Raw genomic sequence first — 24,694 nt, 5'->3', positions numbered from 1 at the left:
AATAGGAATCCGCAAAGAAACCGAATCAGAAATTTTTCCAGACGGGAGCGGTCTCACCACATGGACTAATTACGAATACGAATCTCCAAGGATTTCCCTACGTTTTCAAAACGATACATCCATACAGGAAGTATTAAATGAGTTAAACTGTACCTATTATACAAATATACAAACGTGTTAAAAGAAATACATGATACACTTTTTTTTTTGATGGTACCTAGTAAAAATAAAAGATAAATTGCATTATCAGTAGTAATTGCACAAGAGCTCTAAAATTATCGAATTTTTCCCGAGTAACACTTTGGCAGTTTTAATTTCACGACCCGAAGGGGAGTTTATAACAAATAATTACTATTAAACACACAGTTTTTATAAATATTTGACGATTGAAAGTCATCACTTTTATAATTATTAAAACATTAATTATCATTAATGTCACTAAATGTATTTTTTCGTAGCAACGAAGGGCATCCGACGTAACATACTTGACGACGGGATATTATCAAAAACTATCACTTTAATTTTTATTTCTGTATCTTTCTATTGGCCAGAATCGCCTATGAATGAAATAATCCAATTTATTTTTAAGTAAAATATTCATGTTGATATTATTTTTTTAAATCCCATTTGAAAGAGTCTGGGAAATTTTTTATAAGTTGAAATGGTTGGGTTAGATTGTATATTATTGCAATATGTATATATGTATTAATCTTACGCTATATTATATTTAATAATAATCAATAAATATATAATAACAATAAAATAATAAATAAATATATTAATTAATAGAATAAAATGGTTTTATTAAAAATTGTGTTTTATTTACCTATTTATATTGATATTGATGTTCGTTCGATAGTACTAATTTTGATCATATTATTGATATCGACTATCGAGTCGAGTGGAGTATCGCAAACTAAAGTGCATTGTAAATGTAACATTGTAACCTATTGGATTAAAAAATCCGAAAACCGGTTTTTGGAAAAACCGGTTTTTTTAGCCGGTTATAACCGCCAGGTTAAACCGGAAGCAAAAAAACGGTATAACCGAAAACCGGTGTTTTGTCAAAAACCGCCATCCCTACCGTAAGATATTAAGACAACGATGGCCAACTTCATGTAACTAGGAAATAAGATAACCTCTTTTGTAACATGTAACATGTGATTTAAAGTAAAACATAAAAAAGAAATAAAAAGTATTTTATTTCTATAATAACAAACATAAGACTTTAGGGTCGGATAAATATCTTGATAAAAACTAATAAAGGATAATCTTCAGACTGCAAATGTTTTAGATATGATATGATTATCTATGAACTAAATTAGTTACCCTTTCTCCTCTCACTGGTTAAATCCCAAATTCTGTATATATAAATTATGTAAATGAGGGGACTGAAAAAACCTATAAGATATCGGTCGATATGTCTTTTAACAGCTATGTCAAAGATATCGGAATAACCAAATTGTACAATTCTTTGAATAATCCAGCTACTAGTTTAATAGGAAATATGGTTTTTTGATACAATTCTAATACATTGTCTTCTGCTACTAATTGAATTACAGATTTCTTTTTCCTTTTGTGCTATATCAGGATTGTCCGATTACTTAATGATGCAATATGTGGGATAAACCCACACTATCTTTTTGTAAAATCGATAATACATTTATACAGGGTGTCTGCGTAACTTGGACCATATGGAAAACTTTTTTAATATCAATTTTACGAAAAAAAGTCATTCTTTATAAAGTGCTCTGCATAGTCTAAAACCTAAGTTGCAATCATCAGATATCAAATTTTGTCAACAGTATACGAGGTATATCAAAAAATATGAATTTCGCTCAAGAGCAAACTACCTTTATATTTCAAAATATCAAAAAAATTTTATTATGAAAAGTTATTTGTAATTAAAGCCATATTCAAATATGCAATAACAGCCTTCTACTTGAAAAAAAAATTCTGAAATTTTCCTAATTTACCGATTCCGAACATCATTTTTATTTATTAGACATGTAATAACTCTTTTATTAATAATTTTAGGAAAAAAAGTTATTCTTCATAAAAATATGTGCATAGTCTAGACCTCAAGATGCAATCATCAGTTATGCAAGTTTGTTAATTTTATACGAGGTGTGTCAAATAATATGAATTTAGAGAGTTTCTAAATTCTTTCTAAATTCATATTATTTGACACACCTCGTATAAAATTAACAAACTTGCATAACTTATGGTTGCATCTTGAGGTTTAGACTATGCACAGATTTTTATGAAGAATAACTTTTTTCCTAAAATTATTAATAAAAGAATTATTACATGTCTAATAAATAAAAAATGATGTTCGGAATCGGTAATTTAGGAAAATTTCAGAAATTTTTTTTTCAAGTAGAAGACTGTTATTGCATATTTGAATATGGTTTTTAAATACAAATAACTTTTCATAATAAAATTTTTTGATATTTGGAAATATAAAGGTAGTTTGCTCTTGAGCGAAATTCATATTTTTTGACATACCTCGTATACTGTTGACAAAATTTGATATATGATGATTGCAGCTTAGGTTTTAGACTATGCAGATCACTTTATAAAGAATGACTTTTTTTCGTAAAATTGATATTAAAAAAGTTTCCCATATGGTTCCAAGTTACGCAGACACCCTGTATAAACATTGAAAGCGTTGACAATAATGTCTACAAATCAAAAGACACAACCTAATAGGCCTGGATCCCGCGTTCCCAAAAAAAGTTTATTAATAGCAAGCTGAAAATTTTTTAATAGCTTAACGGTGTCTAGTTGGACAAATTTTGATGTATGGGAAAACTGGAACAAGGGAAGTTTTAATTGTGGAACGTGTCATAATGATAAGTTTATGATTGTGAAAACTAGCAGGTTGTTTTTAAGTTTATTCAATAGCAAACTTTATATAATAAATGAAAAAATATCTATCCGACAAATATTTTGGGCATTTTATCAAGTCCGACACGAAGAGCATGTCAAATCACAGGAATTATGTTGTTGGTAAATAGAAGTCTGATTTTCCATGAGAGTTTAATAAACTGATACCGACAAAAATCAATTGGAAGTTCTGTCCGACAAAATACATAGGACGTTTTCGTAGTCTGGCGTTCAAAACCTGTAACCTGTTCCACAATTAAATCTTCCCCTATTCCAGTGTTCCCATACATCAAAGTTTTTCCGACTAGACACCGTTAAGATATTAACAAATTTTCAGCTTGATTTTAATAAACTTTTTTTGGTACACGGGATCCAGGCCTATAATACAATATTGCCATACGTCACGAAATTTGCATAGTCACGGATTTTTATACGTTCGACATTTTTATATATCTAGATAATATTGGTTTTATTTTTAATATAAATCATCATGTTATGTCATCTGAATAATTGTCTATAAAATAGACATAAAAATCAGAAAAAAACGCGACAAAACAAGTTTTGATGTAGAAAAATGCGTTTTAGAAACAGAAAATTATGTATATAAATAAAAAAGGGGATATAAATAAAAGAGGCATTATGTAATTTGCATTTTATCTCTGTAAATACACACACCGGCAAAATTAGCCGAACACCTTAAAAATGGGACATGTTTGATATCTCAAATTTCTTAAACCTGTTATCCGATTTGAGTGGTTCTTTTAGTAGATTATAGCCTTATTATTTAAGAATATCGGTGTAATAATATTGTTGCTAGACAGGTAAATGTCATTTTATACCAGCTGTAACAATCATACTGTGTTTTTTTCTTAAAGTTCAGAACACCCTGTGGAAAATTCTAGCACATATAAAATATTGAAATTAAAACTCGATTATAGCCGTAGGCTTTCTTAACATTTTCTTTTTTGATTAATTTGCTTATGTTGGAAAATAAAAAACTTATGCGCTTTAACAACTAGCCATGTTTTTCATCAATAAATCCTCATAGTAGGGGAGGACAGTATGCTAAATTTGCAGTTACTCGAGCGTTATGGGGACATATTGGATTGTGAAGAGTGGGTGCTAAAACCAAAAAAAGTTAAACTAAGTTTTCCATAAAGTGTGGGACACTTTATTTTTGAATTTAATTTTCCATTTCCACCAATCGTTTTTTCGGATTATAGCTCCATCTATCCATAATTTGGAAAAAATGTTGAGAATAAAAGTTGCTTATTTATACGTCAAGAATCCAAATCTGCAATAAAAATTGGAGGCTCCTTTTTAAGATTTTAAGTAACCCCCACCCCACCTCCGTGGGGGGTCGTGTTTGGTGCCATTCGATAGATTTTTGATAAATATTGAATACTTATATTTTGCAGATGGAATTCATTAAGGAGGGACCGAAAAAAAATCTATTCTTAGAAAAACTCGAAATCGTCAGATTAAGATAAGGTAAGTTAAGTACATGCAAAATAGTGTATATCTCAAAAATCCGACGATTTGTAAGAAAATGGGCGAGTCACAAAGTTTCACAAAAAAAGCGAATATTTCGTGAAATAAACGTCAGATCGAAAAACTAAAAAAATACTTGTTCAATATTTTTCAAAAATCTATCGAATAATACTAAACACGACACCCCACGGAGAGGGGTGGCGGGTAAATTAAAAATTTTAAATACGAACCCTGCGATATTTCGCGAAATGAACATCAGATCGTAAAACTGCAAAATTCAAAAATCTATCGAATGGCACCAAACACGACCTTCCACGGAGGTGGGGTGGGAGATTACTTTAAAATCTTAAATAGGAGCCCCCAAATTTTTATTGCAGATTTGGATTCTTGGCGTAAAAATAAGCAACTTTTATTCGCAACATTTTTTCTAATTATGGATAGATAGCGCTATAATCGGAAGAAAACGATTGTTTCAAATGGATAATTAAATTAAAAAATGAAAAGTCCCCCACTTTATGGAAAAAATAACTTAACCTTTTTTTGGTTTTAGCACATACTCTTCACAATCTAATAGGACCCCATAACGCTCAAGTAACTGCAATTTTAGTATACTTTCCTCCCCTACTATGAGGATTTATTGATGAAAAACCTGGATAGTTGTTAACGCACATAACTTTTTTATTATTACACATAAGTAAATGAATCAAAAAGGGAAATGATAATAGCGCCTAAGTCTACAATCGAGTTTTAACTTTAATATTCTACATACACTAGAATATTCCACAGGGTGTTCCAAACTTTAAGAAAAGAATTCAGTATGATTGGTACACCCGGTATAAAATGATATTTACCTGTCTAGCAACAATATTATTACAACGATATACTTAAATAACAAGGCTATAACATACTAAAAGAATCACTCAAATCGGACCACTGGTTTAGGAAATTCGAGACATCAAATATGTCCCATTTTTAAGGTGTTCGGCTAATTTTGCCGGTGTGTGTAGTTATAGACGTGGTTGTTTATGGATATTTCTTCCTTAGTTCTCGTCTAGTTAGGGCGCCTAGGACTTAGGTGCTACTCTATTTGTTGTCATTCGGCTTATGTGGTCATTCCATTCTATTCTTCTGTTTCTTACCCAGTTGTTAATGTTGTCCACCTTGCGTGTCCGTCGTAAATCTGTACTTCTTGCTCTGGCCCATAGAGTATTACCATCGATTTTTCGGAGGGTTTTCATCTTAGTCCTGTCGCCAGGGGGGGTACAACGGCCTCGTTAATTCAGATGGACTTACTCAAGGTTTTTTTATGTATTTTGACCCGTAGAACACGAATTTTTTGGGTAACAGTTGATCCGGATGTCGATAAGATTGTTATAGACCAAGAACTTGAGGAATCAAATAACAGCGATTTTTGGCAAAACAAAACAATATTTTGTATTTTTTGGGCCATTTTAAGTAAAAAATATTTCTACAAGTTTTTTCGTAGGATGCACAGTTTTCGAGATAAACGCGGTTGAACTTTAAAAAAATCGAAAAATTGCAATTTTTGAACCCGAATAACTTTTGATTAAAAAATAAAATAGCAAGTCTGCTTACCGCATTTGAAAGTTTAAGTCAAATTATATCGGTTTTCATTATTTGCATTGGTAAAAATTTATTTTTTTATTGTTTAACAAAGCTATAAACACGTAGGGTTTCCCGTGCTTTTACATGCGTTTTAACGCATGTAACGTAGAAATAGTCTTGATTGCACTAGTACCTATTCTACCTACTCGTTCGATTTTAAATGATAAATCATAGAAACATCACTCACGCACTAGTTGTTTGTAGCTTTGTTTAACAATAACACAATAAATTTTTAGCAATGCAAATAATCAAAACCGACATAATTTGACTTGAACTTTCAAAGGCGCTAAGCAGAATTGCTATTTTATTTTTTAATCAAAAGTTATTCGGGTTTAAAAATTGCAGTTTTTCGATTTTTTGAAAGTTCAACCGCGTTTATCTCGAAAACTGTGCATCCTACTAAAAAACTTGTAGAAATATTTTTTGCTTAAAATGACCCAAAAAATACAAAATATTGTTTTGTTTTGTCAAAAATCGCTGTTATTTGATTCCTCAAGTTCTTGGTCTATAACAATCTTATCGACATCCGGATCAACTGTTACCCACAAAATTCGTGTTCTACGGGTCAAAATACATAAAAAAAACTTGGGTAAGTCCATCTGAATTAACGAGGCCGTTGTACCCCCCCTGGCGACAGGACTATCTCCGCTGTTTCGAGCAATATTTTTGTCTGGGGTAATTGCGGGGTGGATCGAGTAGCTCTGTAGGTAAAGTTTGTTTAGCAGTAAATGACTGACTTCAATGGTCAATACTTGTACTGGTACTTCAATAGTATAAAAGGCCCGGTTTCAGGTAAAATTTAAATATATTTGAATGTTTCTTTTTCTATAATCTTCGCAATTAAGATAGATTTAATTTACTTTAAAACTCATTTGAAAACATTATTTTCGGGTATATAAGGCAATATATTTTACATGTTTTTTTGTTTTTGTCGTCGTAATTATTGTAAATTTTGTGGATCCTTTGGTTTATTATAGGAGTACCGTCTAGTCAGTTTAAATTGTCAAAAGACCAACTCTGTCTACCTCGTTTACTTATCGCTCCATTTTAACAATGTGCCAAGTCAGATATATTTAATAATATTTACGACCGCACTAATTGAAGTCAACCATTTACTGCTAAACAAACTTTACCACAGCCGGTCCCAAGCCCAGATAAAAAGTGGAGGGTGATTGACCAGGTTAGCAATCTAGCAATCGGAAAAACGAATGCTGCTCAAAGAAACAATGTGAAGCCTCGGAATTGGATTGATCATATGAAGACGACCATGGCGAGAAATAAGGACAAAAGAAAAACATTGATGGGAATTGCCACTTATATTATTCGAGATGTGAATTGTGTACTCAAAGAACATATTGAAATTAAAAAAAAGAGTTTATTCGATTATATGGTTTTGTTGAATAGCCACCTACCTCACCAGACCTTGTCACAGTTTTAACCGCCCAATCCGGATTATTTCGAATAAATTTGTTAATATAAACAATAAAACGAATATTGTAATACGTAATGTATTTTATAAAGTTATTATTATTTAGGTTATGAGAGCCGATAATTTCCTTGTCTCGTCGAAGAAGAGATAGTGTTAAAAAAATCGATATGAGCAAGGGTTATGGGACGATGTTTCCTTATCGTTTAGACGTATAGTAAATATTTTTTCAATTATAATTACCATATTGATTATAACTGTCGTAGTATTTTGGTTTTTATTAATACAGGCGATTTAGATAACAAATGTAATAATGCTAATAAGAACAATGATAAATCGGCAAAAAAAATCCCAATAAACTTACCGTTTCTACCGTAGTGTGTTATTTCGCAAAAATCCCAATGAAAATTGAATTATAAATGATTGTGCTTTATATGCTTTGTATGCTTCATAGACTACAACAAAGCATTCGATAAGGTAAAACATGACTGTCTTAGTACTCAAAATCAAGAATCTGGATATGAGGGGTGTAACATTGATATCAAATTTATACTACAGCCAACGATCAAATGTGAAAATCGGAGGAGAAGTGTCAGAATAAATGGAGATAAGGAGAGGGGTCAGGCAAGGTTGCATATTGGCGCCGTTATTGTTTAATGCTTATTCTGAAGAAATCATACAAGAAGCTTTGGTAAACGAGAGAGTCGGCATAAAAGTGAACGTAAGTTTAATTAATAAATTAATAACATTAGGTAGCCGACGATACAGTTATAATAGCCGACAACTTGGAAGACTTAGGAAGAATAATGAATAAAATATTAAGATATAGTGGAGAATACGGACTCTCTCTTAACATCAAAAAAAATAAATTTATTAAAATTAGCAATTCAGCAACAATACAAACGAAATATTAACGGTAGGCGGACAGCAGATTGAGAGAGTAAAAAAATATACTTACTTGGGAACGATAATCACAGAAAATAACGATTATACTGCAGAAAAAAGAGTGGGAATTGAAAAAGCACGTGCCAACTTCGTGAAAATGAAAAAGAATTTATGCAGCAAAGATTTGACATTGGCCCTCAGAATAAGACTAATTAAATGTTTTGTAACAGTGTGCTTTACTATGGAGCTGAATTATGGACATTAAAAGTGATCTTTTGTATCTGTTTAAAAAAATTGTTTAAATAATTTGTGCCCAAAATTTTGCCCGACACCCTTTGTTTAAAGGAGACATTTTTGAAAATGAATCCGCACACAAACCGAATCAGAAATTTTTTCAGACGGGAGCGGTCTTACCACATTGACTGGAGTGGAAATAATTCATGTGAAATAACTTGTATATTATTTTACAACCATTTGATTTTACCTTTAGTCCAGGCCGCATCTGTTTTGAGACGGACGTTGAGAGGTGACTCAAATTGTTTTGCAGAAATTGCTTGAAAATAAATCAAATAATAATATTTGAGTTATCCTCCCTCTCAAAAAGGTCCGGAACATTGTTTAAATAATCAAAATGTCAAAAATTGAAGGAAAAATTCGATTTTTTTCTTCGTTTTTTGATTATAACTTTAAAAGTGTTCATTTCCGAGAAAAGTTGTACTGACATAAAAGTTGCGTAATTAAATTTCCTATAATATAGAATTAGTTAAAAATTTAAAAAATAGTCACCCTAGTTGCAAAATAGCAATAATTGCGAAAAAACCATACAAAAACAAGTATTCGCATTTTACGTTTTTCAACCATTTATGCTACACTTAGGACCTTCATATTTCACCCAGAAAAACTTTATGATACAGTAAAATAATACTGTAAATTTAATTAAGATCGGTTTAATAGATTTTGCAAAATAAATTTTGCAATCCAGCTTTCGCAAAAAAAATTCATTTTTTCAAAATTTTACAGGACTGAAAATAAAGCAGATAGAAAGTTGAATTTTTTTTTGCTTATAGAAGTGTACTGTACCTTTCATTTGCAATTTGCAAAATTAAAATCGATTGATTACCACGGCGTCAGAAAATTTTTGAAATAAACAATAATTTTTGGTGCTACGCGCAGGACAGCGGTGTTCGATTCACACAAGTTGATTCCCACCAAAATTTCTTCCAATCTTTATCTAATATATTATGTTCTTACTCTATATTTAGTTGTATTTTAATATTTTAATTCCACAAAAATCAAACTAATTTTATTATTGTTTGTGAAATATTGTTTAAACAATTGCATATGTTTAAAAATAATATAAACTTTTATTATTTAAGTTAAAATATATTAACAAAGAAAGTTTTTGCTAATAAAAGTGTTATTTCAAAGGATAGAGCATGTGTTTTTTTTGAATAAACAATTTATTTATTTATATCGAAATGTAATAAAAATTAAAATGTAATTATCAAAGGTCATTGGAATGCCCAATCAAAAAAAACTATCCGCTGTCCTGCGCGTAGCACCAATAATTAATGTTTATTTTAAAAAAATTCCTGACGCCGTGGTGTTAATCGATTTTAATTTTGCAAAATTGCAAATGAAAGGTACAGTATACTTCTATAAGCAAAAAATTTTCAACTTGCTATCTGCTTTATTTTCAGTCCTGTAACATTTTGAAAAAATGATTTTCTTTTACGAAAGCTGGATTGCAAAATTTATTTTGCAAAATCTATTGAACCGATCTTAATGAAATATACAGTATTGTTTTACTGTATCATATAGTTTTTCAGGGTGAAATATGAAGGTCCTAAGTGTAGCATAAATGGTTGAAAAACGTATAATGCGAATACTTGTTTTTGTATGTTTTTTTCACAATTATTGTTATTTTGCAAGAAGGGTGACTATTTTTTAAATTTTTAACCAATTCTATATTATAGGAAATTTAATTACGCAACTTTTATGTCAGTACAACTTTTCTCGAAAATGAATACTTTTAAAGTTATAATCAAAAATTCAAAAAGAAAATCGAATTTTTCCTCAATTTTTTGACATTTTGATTATTTAAACAATGTTCCGGACCTTTTTGAGAGGGAGGATAACTCAAATATTATTATTTGATTTATTTTCAAGCAATTTCTGCAAAAAAATTTGAGTCACCTCTCAACGTCCAAATGTACTAATATTTTTACAGATGCGCCCTGGTCTACTTGTGTAGTGTCACATTCTATCTTCTATCTATATCGAGTTCTGAATTATTATATTCTGAATATAAAATATTAATTTATAACAACAGTATAATTTTAACAATCCCGATTTTAGATGTATATTTATGTATTTTCGTAATTACATTAAAAATGTGTTGTTCAATGCCAACTTTTTGTCACGATATGAGTTTTTATTTTGCCGTAATTATGACCATTTTATATAATAATATTACATTACCAATCAAATAAACATACATACAAAGTATAAATACTACGCTTTATATCAATTAAATTTAAAAAAGATAAATATTAAATGATGAAAACACGAAAAACTTCTTATCTAACGCCTTAACATGCTTACCAAGCACTTTGGCGGAAATGGTGTCGTAGCGTTGCAAAACCCCTGGACTAAAATCGGAGCGCAAAGATCACGCTTTAGCGATATATAAAACGAAAAGTTCGAAAGAAAATCTCGTCATTTGGATTTCGAAAAAGTGATCGAACAGAGCGAGATGTGGGACCGTTTCTTTGGCAGCGTCCTAGCTCGCGCACTGCTGCACATCGTCCTTTTCAATTGTTGTGTCGCCTTCAACGATTTCAGCGATGAAGATTACAACACGGCTTTCCCAAATCACGAAGATGAGGGGAGTTTGAAGATGGTGGTAGTGGTGAGTATTGTTTTTTCTATCGTTGTTGGTGGAGATTTATGCTTTGGTGACGACTATCTTGTAGAGATGCTTTTTTAATCGATATTATTAGTAACAATTTGTACAATATTAGACTAAACTAATTCTACTATAAATAGGATTACTTTCTGGAGTATAACAATGGATTTTAATCCAAATTTGTGTTTCCTGTGATAATTTTATGATACTAAGAGGTCATGCACAGATGATTATTATTTTTGTTTATTTAGAGAAGAATATCGCGTCAACCATAGGTTATTAGCGACAGCGACTACATAAGGGGCTGTCCATTAATCACGTGAGGCTCGAAAGGGGGGGAGCAGTCCATAAAAAATCACGAAACATCACAAGGGGGAGCGGGGTGTAGTAATCCATCACGTGTATTTATTTTTTCGTCACACGTGTTCAAAAATCGGAATAATAAATAGTTTTATTAATATTGGATATTAATGTTAAAAGCGACATGGGATACCTACTCTTCATGGTAAATTATCTTAAATTCTTAAAAGAAGGGACACTTGCGAAGTGTTTTGTTTCTTACCATGTGTTTCCACTAGAAATACGGACCCTGTGACAGTCTCTATTTTATTTATGAGGTTTTAGTCTGTGCATGATGTATATATGATGTTATATTACCTACTATTTGATGAATTGGTAGTCTTGTCAGTTATTCTGTTGTTTTGGCATTGAATACATGGGTAAACAGGGTTGCTAGGTCAGTTTTAATTCTTCAGTAGTTTTAATTTTGTATACTAAAATTAGATGATACTTATAGATACGTTTATTTTATAAATATCTAAAAATAGTTTTTTTGTAGATACTAAAAAATACACGTGATATAGGGGTGGGGGGTGGTTAGCCTTAAACCTCACCATGTATCACCAGAGGGGTGGGTTAAAAAATGCCAAAAAAAACATCACGTGATTAATGGACTAAGATATGTTATACATTTATGATATACATATACAGCGTGTCTACTTAAGTTGGAAACATATGGGAAACTTTTTTATTATTAATTTTACGAAAAAAAGGTATTCTTTATAAAAAGTTCTGCATGCCCCAAAACCTAAGATTCAATCATCAGATATCAAATTTTCTCAATATTATACGAGATATGTCAAAAAATATGAATTTCGGTCAAGGGTAAAGTACCTTTTCCGCAAATCGCCAGGAAATTTTGACATTCCTGTCAAAATTTCTTGAAGAAAAAGTCAGGACTTTCTTACTGTAAGGAAATGTCATTTCCTTACTGTAAGGAAATGTCATTTCCTTACTGTAAGGAAATGATATTTCCGTACAGTTGTTAGTGTTCTACATAAATGATAGAAAACACATTGCTATTAAAACCTTGTAAATTACCTTAATCATTAAATTTTCTTTATCTGGAGCTTCCTGGATAAATTTTTCAATTTCTTCCTTCGTTAAAATCTTAGATTTCTTTGCCCTATAACCTTGAGCTTGCCGTTTCAATAAAGAACGAAGTTTTGAGTATGTAGATATATCTACATTGTGTTTAAGTGCAAGGGTTGATTTCAGCATTGAATAATTGGCCCATAATGTTGAAGATTTCATCTTTAAACAAAGGTCTAGGAAGTATGCCATTAGAACATTTTCTGAGAAAGAACTCGTATTTTTACTCATGCGATAATCCATAAAACGTCTGTATGCATTTTCGTACTTTTCTCTTGATTTCTTTGGCAATAATTCTAATGAAGCAGTATTCACAGCCTCAACCAGCTCTGGAGGAGTCCCAGGAATGGAAATTTCATCATCACTTATCATTTTACTTTCGAGAACACCAGCAATTAAATTTATAAGCGTCAAGTTTGACAATTCAACCTCAATACGTTTCCATAGTAACCCAAGTAATTTTATTAGGAATTTCAAAGCACCATTTATTTGGGAATAAAATTATCGCGTTTTTTTTAAATCAATCAATATCTGTCGAATTTTAAACGATTTGCGGAAAAATAGTATGTTTACCTCGTAGGAAAAGCCACATTCCTGGACTCTGTGTTGCTAAGTCTCGGCTTGCGCCTCGACTTAGCAATCTTCACAGTCGTCCAGGAATGTTAAGCTTTTCCTACCCGGTAAACAATGTACTATTATTTCTCTCAATATCGAAAATTCTTATGATAAAAAGTTGTTTGGAATTAAAAACTAAAATCAAATATGCAATTACATGCTTCTAATTAAAAAAAATTCTCAAATTTATGGATACCCAACATCGTTTTTAATTATTACAAATATGATAACTCGTTTATTATTCATTTTACGAAAAAAAGTTATTCTTCATAAAAAGCTTTGTATGGTCTAAAATCTAAGACACAACCATGATATATCAACTTTTATTAATTTTATACGAGGTGTGTCAAAAAATATGAAATTCGCTCAAGATTATAGTACCTTTATATTTGACAATATTTCAATTAGAAGGATGTAATTGCATATTGGAACACAGTTTTTAATTCTAAACAACTTTTTTAATAATCGTTTTCAATATTGTGAAAAATAAAGGTACTTTACTCTAGAGTGAAATTCATATTTTTTGACATACCTCGTATAAAATTAATAAAATGTGATATCTGATGGTTGCAACCTCGGTCTTAGGACATACAGAGCTTTTTATAAAGAATACCTTTTTTTCGTAAAAGTAATAATAAAAGAGTTATGGTATGTGTAATAAATAAAAACGAAGTTAGTATCAATAAATTTGAGAAAAATTTGGAAAATATTTTTTTCCAATTAGAAGCATGTAATTGCATATTTGATCTTAGTTTTTATTTCCAAACAACTTTTCATAATAAGAATTTTCGATATTGAGAGAAATAAAGGTACTTTACTCTTGAACGAAGTTCATATTTTTTGACATACCTCGTATAATATTGACAAAATTTGATATCTGATGATTGAATCTTAGGTTTTAGAGCATGCAGAACTTTTTATGAAGAATAACTTTTTTTCGTAAAATGAATAACAAAAAAGTTTCCCATATGTTTCCAACTTAAGTAGACACGCTGTATAGGGTGAGGCAGATAACTGGCCTATTAGAAATATCTCGAGAACTAAAGGCAACAGAATCATGAAAATTGGAATAAAGGGGTTTTGAAGGATGATCTAGTAAATGAAAATATTTTCATCTCTTTGCAACTTCCGGTTATACCGGAAGTTGCTTATAACTTCGTTTTTTTAAATGGGACACCCTGTATATTTTTACATTTTTGGATTCTCTTCGATGTCTTCTTTCTTAAAATATGAGGTTTTGTAATATTATACAGGGTATTTTAAAAGATAATTTCGTTTTTTTTATTAATTTCGTAGCAAAATTCACACCCTGTAGAATTGTAGTAGTTTGACATCTAAAACTATACTTACGTTCAAATGATTTTTAATATACTCTACTATTGTTAAGAATCATTAGTATAGCTAAATTTTTAATTTTAGTATACAGGGTTGGTCGAAACTCGAAATGAGTATTTTCTGAGTTTTCTTAAATAGAACACCCTGTATTTTTGTATTGTAGTGAATGATATTTTTAGTACTTTTTTATTTCTTGAGCATTCCCTATACCTAACTGCTTTAATTTGTGAGTTATTGGTGATTCAAGCTAAACATTAATTGCAACAAAAAATACGTAAAATTTTATTAGGTTGGCCGTGAAAATACTCAATCCCAAATAATTTTTCAGAAATAAATACATATTAATCCAGACTGGTCCTTAAAATTACCAATAATGGTTTGGCTATCAAAATACCTACGTAGTTAAGATTGTTGGTTCGATTAACAATTAAGCACAAATTAAAGCAGATAGGTATAGGGAATGCTTAAGAAATAAAAAAGTACCATTAAATATCATTTCATTACAGTACTAAAATACAGGGTGTTCCATTTAAGAAAACTCAGAAAATACTCATTCCGAGTTTCGACCAACCCTGTATACTAAAATTAAAAATTTAGCTATACTAATGATTCTTAACAATAGTAGAGTATATTAAAAATCATTTGAACGTAAGTAGAGTTTTAGATGTCAAACTACTACAATTCTACAGGGTGTTAATTTTGCTACGAAATTAATAAAAAATCGTAATTATCTTTTAAAATACCCTGTATAGTATTACAAAACCTGAAATTTTAAGAAAGAAGACATCAAAGAGAATCCAAAAATGTAAAAATATACAGGGTGTCCCATTTAAAAAAACGAATTTATAAGAAACTTCCGGTATAACCGGAAGTTGCAAAGATATGAAAATATTTTCATTTAATAGATCATCCTTCAAAACCCCTTTATTCCAATTTTCATGATTCTGTTGCCTTTAGTTCTCGAGATAGTTCTAATAGGCCCTTTATTTGCCTCACCCTGTAGTTTTAGGATAGTCTCTTAGATTCTCTATCGGACTGTTAATGATATTGGCAGTCAATTAAAATATGCTTGATGCTTAAAGATTTTCGAAAATGTATGAATGTGTAAATCTTGAGTGTCCTACGCGTAGTATTGTTAGCACTGTTTATAGGTGGCGGTTGTCAGTTCTTGGGCACCAAACGATTATGTCGTTTTTGAAAGATCGAAATTTAGAATGAAGATTGACACAATTCGCCTTTCCATAAACACAACACTTTCGACTTGAGCTATAATTTTAAGTCACATGATGAGTCATCATCATCAATAGTGCTACAGCCCTATGAAAGAGCCTCAACCTTACCAACTCTATTACGCCAGTGAGTTCTATCCATTGTCAACCGTTGCCAGTTTACTGCGCCTATTTTTCTCCCATCCTCATCTACACCATCCTTCCATCTAAGTTTTGGCCTACCCCTATTTCTACTTCTACTCTGGGCTAATTAGCAAAATTCATGGAAAAGTTATTTACCAGCAATTTTATTGCTGGAATCGAATTATAAGATCCTATATATTAATAATATAGATATGCAAAGTCCGCAGATAGTGTGCTACTTTTTTTTATAAACAAAATGGCGCCGACAAATCGTATTTTTTTCAATTATTGCTCTATAACTCCGAAGATTATAACTTTACAACCAAAACACCTTAATAAAAATTCACCGCAATTAAATTCTGCATAGAGATATGTTTTTGACGATTTGATCCGACGAAAATTTTCCTCGGAAAATGCGGGTTTTCCTAGCAAAAACTCTAATTTTCAAATTAAGTTTTAAGTAAGTAATTATTAATCAATAATTAAATAACTTAGTGACATCAAAGCTTTCTTGGTATAAATTGTAATTTCAGAAGCCGGTGAAAATTAAACGAATATTTTAGCAACTATTCAATTGTTAATTAACAAATTACGATCGCAATAATAACCAAAATAATCATGATACATTAATCAAACTTATAAAGATGAGATGCTTATTTAATATTTTATCGACAAAATATAAATTTTTCTTTTTTTTGCATAATCTTTAAATGAAAAAAAAAATAGTTATAATACGCTGGTCTAATTAGTAAAGTACAAAGAAAGGTTATTTACCAGCAATTTTATTGCTGGAATCGAATTATAAAATCCTATATATTATTAATATAGGTATGCAAAGTCCGCATATAGTGTGCTACTTTTTTTATAAACAAAATGGCGCCGACAAATCGTATTTTTTTCAATTATTGCTCTATAACTCCGAAGATTTTAACTTTACACCAAAAACACTCAAATAAAAATTCACCCCAATTTAATTCTGCATAGAGGCATGTTTTTCCCGATTTGCTTCGACGAAAATTTTCCTCGGAAAATGTGGGTTTCCCAACAAAATCTCGAATTTTCAAATAAATTTTTTGGGCCAGTAATTATTTATCAATAACTATATAGCTTGGTGAAATAAAAGCTTTCTTGTTATAGATTATAAATTCAGAAGCCGGTGAAAATGAAACGAATATTTTAGCAACAATTCAATTGTTAATTAACAATTTACAGTCGCAATAACAACAAAAATAATCATGAGACATTGATCAAACTTAGAAAGATTATAAAGGTGTGATGCCTATTTAATATTTTGTCGACAAAATATAAATTTTTCATTTTTTTGCATAATCTTTAAATGTTTAAAAAAATTGTTATAACAAATTAACATTTCTCAGAAATTGTTTATTATATTCTAATTTAAAAAAATACTTAAAATGCGTATTTCATAGGTCTTAAAAACGAATGCTTTAAAAAAATTTTCCGACCATTTGCAAAAAAGTTATGAAACAGCAAAATAAATATACCAAAGCTCCGTTGTTTATAATTTGTTTTAATTGTTTCGAAGCTTAAAAGTGAGTCTATGGTACAACCTAATTACTTACAAAGAATATCAAAAATTACTGCAACGGTTATATTTTAATCAAAGATTAAAAATACTTTTTTTGTAATTTTTAGCGCAAACGTAGGCCTGATACAGAGTCGGGAGCTAAAATGTTCACTCGAAGCGACTGACACGCAGCATGCATTATTTATTAAAAGTGTACATCACGCGGCCGGTCGTCGCTCCGAGTGAAAATTTTAGCTACAGTACTGTGTTACTCTACTTTCGCGCGTGTAAATTACAAAAAAATATATTTATAATCTTTAATTAAAATATAACCATTAAACTGATAATCGATATTTTTTTGTAAATAATTAGCTTGTACTTTAAACTCACTTCTACGCTTTGAAAGAATTTAAAAAATATATAAACACAGTAGTAATCGTATGTTAATTTTGCTGTTTCATAACTTTTTTACAAATGGTTGCAAAAAAGTTTTAAAGCATTCATTTTAAAGATATTTAAAATGCGCATTTTAGCTATTTTTTAAAATTATAATATAATAAAAACTTTCTGAGAAACGTTAATTTGTTTATAACTATTTTTTTTTAAACATTTAAAGATTATGCAAAAAAATAAAAAATTCATATTTTGTCGACAAAATATTAAATAGGCATCTCATCTTTATAAGATTTCAAAGCTTGATCAGTGTATCATAATTATTTCGGTTATTATTGCGACCATAATTTATTAATTAACAATTGAATTGTTGCTAAAATATTCGTTTAATTTTCATCAGCTTCTGGAACTATAATCTAAACCAAAAAGGCTTTTAAGTCAACAAATTATTTAATTATTGGTAGATAATTACTTATCTAAATCTTTATTTAAAAATTAAAGATTTTGTTGGGAAAACCCGCATTTTCCGAGGAAAATTTTCAGTAGTAATAACCCAAGGACATTGATAATTGTTCGAAAAAATTTTATAACAGATTTCCAAAACTTGTTGCTTGGAAACAGACGGACGCCGTAGGCGGAGGTCTGTTGCCTGTAAGCAACAAGCTTGAGAAAGGTGTTAAAAAATTTTTGAGCATTTATCAATGTTCGAGGGTTATTCGGATAGAAAATTTTTTGCTGGTTATGAAAAAAAAATACAGAGCAGAAACAATCTATTTAAATGTGCAATTAACAAAGGAACAATTAGAAAAATTTAATGAAGATCCAGGAAACTTTGTTTCCTTTTACAGGGATCCGATTGTAGTTTTTGTCGTATAGAATCGCGGGCAGCTCGCGCTTGTTGAAATACAACGCTTTTGAATGGGTCAATAATAACTTTCATTTCCTTATAATACTTTTCTTGTAAAAACTTACTTGTTAGGTTCCACATGGTTTTGTCAGTAGCTTCTTTAAACTCTGTACCATCTTTTCTTCTCATGTTCACAGCCCAATCCTTTAAAATCGACGCCAATTCTTCCACCGTCCGATTTCCATCTAATTCATATTTTCTATCATTGCAAAAGTCCATAAACGCTTTCCATACAAATTTTTTACTGTAAACAGTATTCTTTGGTATATTTGATTCGATAATTTCATTAATATTCTCATCAGTATTACAACCAAATCGTGGCATTTTGAAATATTGAATATTTGAAATGTCAAAATCGAAATGAAACGAAATGTAGGTATCCATAGCTACATGATTGAGTGAAAACAGCCCATGGGATCTGTTTTCAGTATAATGTTGGTTTTATTGGTTGTATTCAATCAGATGACACAAATTAATTGATTTCATTGGATTACTAATTGAGCAAAAAATTTTCGTCGGAGCAGATCGGGAAAAACGCGTCTCTATGCAGAATTTAATCACGGTGAATTTTTATTTGAGTGTTTTTGTTGTAATGTTAAAATCTTCGGAGTTATAGAGCAATAATTGAAAAAACACGATTTTCGTACGCCATTTTGTTTATAAAAAAAGTAGCACACTATCTGAGAACTTTGCATACCTATATTATTAATATATAGGATCTTATAATTCGATTCCAGCAATAAAATTGCTGGTAAATAACTTTTCCCAAAAATGGCCTATGCTCCGATAATCAGCCCAGACTATTCCCACAGGTTGTGACATAAGGATTCTTCTAGGAGGTTTGTTCTGCTGTGATCTTATTAGGTGTCCTGCCCATCTTATTATTCCTATTCTTATAAGAGATACTACGTCTTTGCCACCAAATGTATGTTTATATATCTGTGGTATACCTCGTAGTTGTACCTCCTCCTCCAAATACCATTTTCACAGATGCCACCGAATATTCCTCTTAGGATCTTTCGTTCAAATAAAAGCAGAAGGTTTTCATCTCCCTTGGAGATGGTTTATGTCTCCGATCCATATGTCAAAACTGGTTGTATAAGTGTTTTGCATTTGTTTGCTAGGATTATCCTTCGCTTGATTTCTTCCGTCTTGACATTCTCCTTGGTGATCAGGCAGCCTAAGTATGTGAATATGTCTACCACATGATGAGTACTCACTTACTATTTGACTATCCTTACTCGTTGCTGCACTACCCGCAATTTTATCTGCTGCTTCATTACTCAAACCAAACCAAATTTGCTTCAAACCAATTTTAATATCTTATTTTGTGTCCTGGACAATTCTTCTTCTTCTTCTTCAGCCTGTGTTCGTCAACTGCTAAACATAGGCCTCTTCCATTTGCTTCCATCGATTTCTACTCTTGGCAATTCTCATCCACTGCTTGCCCGCGACTTGTTTGACACCTCTTCTGCGGTCTGCCTACTCCTCGCCTGTTCTCTCTTGGTCTCCAGTTTGTTAGTCTCGGGATTATCTCGGGCAACATGTCCGACCCATTACCACTTGAGCCTTGCTGTACGTTCTGTGACATCAGTAATATTTGTTCTTTCACGAATGTCGATATTTCGAATTCTGTCTCTCAAACTAATCCGTAGCATGGCCCTCTCCATCGCTCTTTGGGTTGTACTGAGCTGCGCTAAGGTTTTCTTTGTAAAGGCCATGGTCTCCAGTCCATATGTGGTTACAGGCAAGATACATTTGTCATAAACTCTACGTTTTGTGTGTGTCATCGAATTTCCTGACTGTGGACTTAATCCATTAGCCGAACTTATTTTTGCTCTACAGATATTTATCTCACATATTACTATTAAAATAAGATTTTGTATTTTAAAGATATACCTAGATTCTATAACAATAAATGGATAATTTAATCTTTAGCTACAATCATACAGTATTACACATTTATATACATATATCTATGTCATAAATATATATTCTAGTATTATTCAATATTATTCTTTATTGTATGTTTTTTTTTATTATTATTTTCTTTTTTTTTTTTATTTTTTATTATTTATATTTTTTTTCTTTCTTTTTTTGCTTTCTTTTTTTTTCTTTCTTTTTTTATTTCTTTTTTTTTTTTTCTTTTTTTTTATTTATTATTTTTTTTTGTTTTTTTTTCAATTGTATTATAAGGAATGTCAACAAGGAGTACTTCTGCTCAGGGGTCTTTCAGAGCAATGCACACACACAAGACTAGACCACGGAAAGGTAGGTAGACAAATGGGATAAACACAGGTATTATAGTTTACAATTTTAATTTTATACTAAGTATGTGTTTAATTAGGATCTCATATACACGTACGTCTAAACTAGATAATATTGTTATTAGATTAAAAGGTCTTGTAATATTGGTTTCTCTATATACTTGATTCATGAATTGATTTATTTCGATTCTACGTTTTAGACACATTGGTATATATTTATTCTTCAAGATAAAGCTTAACTTGCCGACAGCTACCCAAGACAATTGTATGCGTCTTTTTATTTCGGCTATTTGGTTTTCTTTGCCGATTTTAGTGGTATGTCCAAGATATACATAGTGGTCTACATTTTCAAGACTGACGTTGTCAATAACAAGGTTAGTTTGTACATTACTCATTATTTTTGTTTTCTGAAGATTCATTTTGAGACCTATTTTATTTGACTGCTGGTTTAATTCCTTCATCATTTGCTCCAGTTCCTTGATATCTGTACTGAATAATACTATGTCGTCCTTAAATGACTCAAACGTACACCATCAATGTTTAGACCTTTTTCGTCCCAGTGGAGCTGTTTGAATACATTTTCCAATGCTAAGGTAAAAAGTTTTGCTGAAATAGTATCACCTTGTCTAATACCTTTACTAATGCGTATTTTTTCGGTTTGTTGGTCTTCATTGATTTTGATGTGGAATGTGGCCTGTTCATAAATGTTTTTAATGAATGTAGTGTACCGTGAATCTATTCGAGCATCCCTTAGGACTGACAAAAAGACCAGGTTTCAATACTATCGAAAGCCTTGTGAAAGTCAATAAATGCCATATGTAAAGGTACATTATATTCTGTGGTTTTTTCTACCAGTGTTCTGATGGTTTGTAAGTGATCTTTAGTACCAAATCCTTTTCGAAATCCCGCCTGTTCAACCGGTTGATATAAATCAAGTTTTTGTGTTATGCGGTTGGTTATTATTCTTGTTAGCAATTTGTATAAGTGTGACAACAAACTTATAGGTCTGTAGTTTTCAATATTAGTAGTATCTCCTTTCTTGTGTAAAAGTATTATTTTGGCGTTTTCCGTTTTTCCTTGGCAATTAGAAGATCGGATTTAATTTTCTTTTCTATGGGGTGTTTGGGATATAGACGTTGTATGGCTGCGATATAGCTAATAAAATCGTTAAAAATAAGAGCTCGTGGGATGTTAGAGGTATTTAAATATTTAGTTTGATATACTTATGTCATAAAGTTCTGCCGTAAAGATGGTTGATTCTAAGGAAAGTTTAAACATACTATTAGTAGTTGTTGGGGAAACTAAAGCTGAGCCTACATCATCATTAGATTTAGATGTGTCTGTGAAGACAAAAATAAAATTATTATCTACTAAAAAGGGGTAGTTCCCTGGATTGGCTGTATACCTTATAGTTAAACAAACTGGAACATGAAGTAAAAACCACTTCTATGTAAAAGGTATATTTACTAAATTTTTTTTTTTTTTAGAATCCCAATGGATTCAATAAAATGAGTTCATCAGAACGTTTTCAAACATATCGGTCCATCATCAGTGAATTTGAATACTTGCAAAATAGCCCCAGAACCAAACAATGGTTGTGATTATAAATAAATCTACATTATGTTGAAATAAATTTAAAATGGCTAAACGCCGATGTTCAGGGATTAAACCTCTGGGAACATGGTGAAACTCTACCCGAGGACCCAATCAACCATCTTCGGTCAACGATGACTACTAAGCTTAGTACTCATCGTTGACCGAAAATGGTTGATTGGGTCCTCGGGTAGAGTTTCACCATGTTCCCAGAGGTTTAATCCCTGAACATCGGCGTTTAGCCATTTTAAATTTATTTCAACATAATGTAGATTTATTTATAATCACAACCATTGTTTGGTTCTGGGGCTATTTTGCAAGTATTCAAATTCACTGATGATGGACCGATAGGTTTGAAAACGTTCTGATGAACTCATTTTATTGAATCCATTGGGATTCTAAAAATTTTTAGTAAATATACCTTTTACATAGAAGTGGTTTTTACTTCATGTTCCAGTTTGTTTAAAATTATTATGTGATTCTAAGCAAGAATATTGAGCTTTTAATTAAAATAATGCGAGTATTCCGTTTTGCGAATTGAGTAAGAAAGGATACACACTCGGGTGCTTTTACTATCCAGGGCAGTGGCGTGCTGGCCATATAAATGAAACGGTGCAATCACCGAGAGGCTGCGGCCTCTTGAGGCCGGTCAAATAAGTTTTTTTAACAAAAAATTTTAGATATAACAAAAAAATTGTTTAATTTCTAATCAAATGATATTAACAAAGCATTTCAAAAACAATTTTAATCTTTGTTAATTATAAAATACAGTTTAAGTAAATGAATAAGACTCTATGTACATAAATGATTGCTACAGATAATATTTATTTTCATTCATGCAAGTATATTTCTAGTTTTCCAATTTCCTTCGAACATCTAATAAATACGTAGGTACACTGCAGAATATAAAAATGGAAAAAAAATTTGCACAAGAGTTTTCCAAAAATAGGAGAAACATAATGATAAACTCATTCAAATTTTTAAAAGTATCGAAAAACGATTTAATCAAGGCAAATCGTCATCTACATCCGGCACTCTATCTACATCCTAGAAATTTTGATCCAATAAAACATGGTAATACTTATACCTTTGACGACATCTAAATCATTTACTGAAAAATTAAGAAATTTTTATCCTACCATATCTGCGACTGCAATTAGAGAAGAACTCGTTGATTTTGCTGATAAATAAATTGTATTAAAAATAGGATTTTGCAAAATACTGAAATTATAGATAGAAGATCGAGTTAATGATGAAGTTCAGTCTACAGAAAATATGAAGAATGATATTATTAATCTAAGTGATAATGAACATGAAGTAACAAATGACAATGTTGTTGATACCGTGAAAGCTTCACCTCCGTGTGGTACTGAAAAGTGTAAAGATTATATAGCTTGCTGTTACGCTGTCTTTCATAAGCAAAACTTCTATCATTGTACTTCGACTAGGTAGGTAATTCGACCTACCTATGTAGCTAGTTGCAACTACTTTGGATCTGAAGTTTTTAACCTGATGATGGACTGAGTAGTCCGAAAACGTTTGTTTTGTACTAGTGATGTACCCACTTTAAGTCCAACTTGGACTTTTTTTTAGAAAATTTTAATAAATTATATACCATCTACCTACAAGAGAAGATTTTTACTTCCTTAGTAATCAAAGTTTTATGTTTGATTTACAAATAATTTATATTTTTGTATTTCGGTTTTTGTTTTATAAATAACGAGTAAAATATGCTTATAAATGTAAGGTAAAATGAGGATGAGAGGCCGCTTTTCTATAAATTCACCGGGCCGCTTGAAAAGTTCCAGCACGCCACTGATCCAGGGGAAGGATGGTCAAGGTTTGTTGGGAGAACGATTGGGAAACTAATGTCTAGAGAGTTGAGTGCTATGCTCATCCACTGGTAATAAGTTTTTGCTCTGCGGAGTTTATTATCGTGGAGATGTTGGGGGTGGATTTTATTTTATATGGATACGGCATAAGTAAATGCAAGTAGTGTACGACTATCTTGTAAAGATGGTTCTCATTTTCTACTAAAGTGGTGCGAA

General features: G+C 31.0%; 2 protein-coding genes across 2 annotated transcripts in view; one reads left to right on the top strand and one right to left on the bottom strand.

Moving 5' to 3' along the window:
- Window positions 1-24,694, bottom strand: part of LOC126879271 (cyclin-A2-like) — a 132,600-nt gene that overhangs the window by 52,474 nt on the left and 55,432 nt on the right. The window lies entirely within an intron of this gene.
- Window positions 11,022-24,694, top strand: part of LOC126879269 (venom acid phosphatase Acph-1-like) — a 55,972-nt gene continuing 42,299 nt past the window's right edge. The window contains exon 1 of the mRNA XM_050642346.1: window positions 11,022-11,228. Within this exon, the coding sequence (XP_050498303.1) occupies window positions 11,073-11,228 (156 nt within the window). The 5' untranslated portion in view covers window positions 11,022-11,072. The remainder of the gene's footprint in view (window positions 11,229-24,694) is intronic.

The sequence above is a fragment of the Diabrotica virgifera genome, chromosome 1 (assembly GCF_917563875.1).
Source record: "Diabrotica virgifera virgifera chromosome 1, PGI_DIABVI_V3a".
In the NCBI taxonomy this organism is placed as follows: Eukaryota; Metazoa; Arthropoda; class Insecta; order Coleoptera; family Chrysomelidae; genus Diabrotica; species Diabrotica virgifera.
Note: the sequence above shows the minus strand (reverse complement) of the source record. Positions and strands in the feature narration are given on the sequence as shown.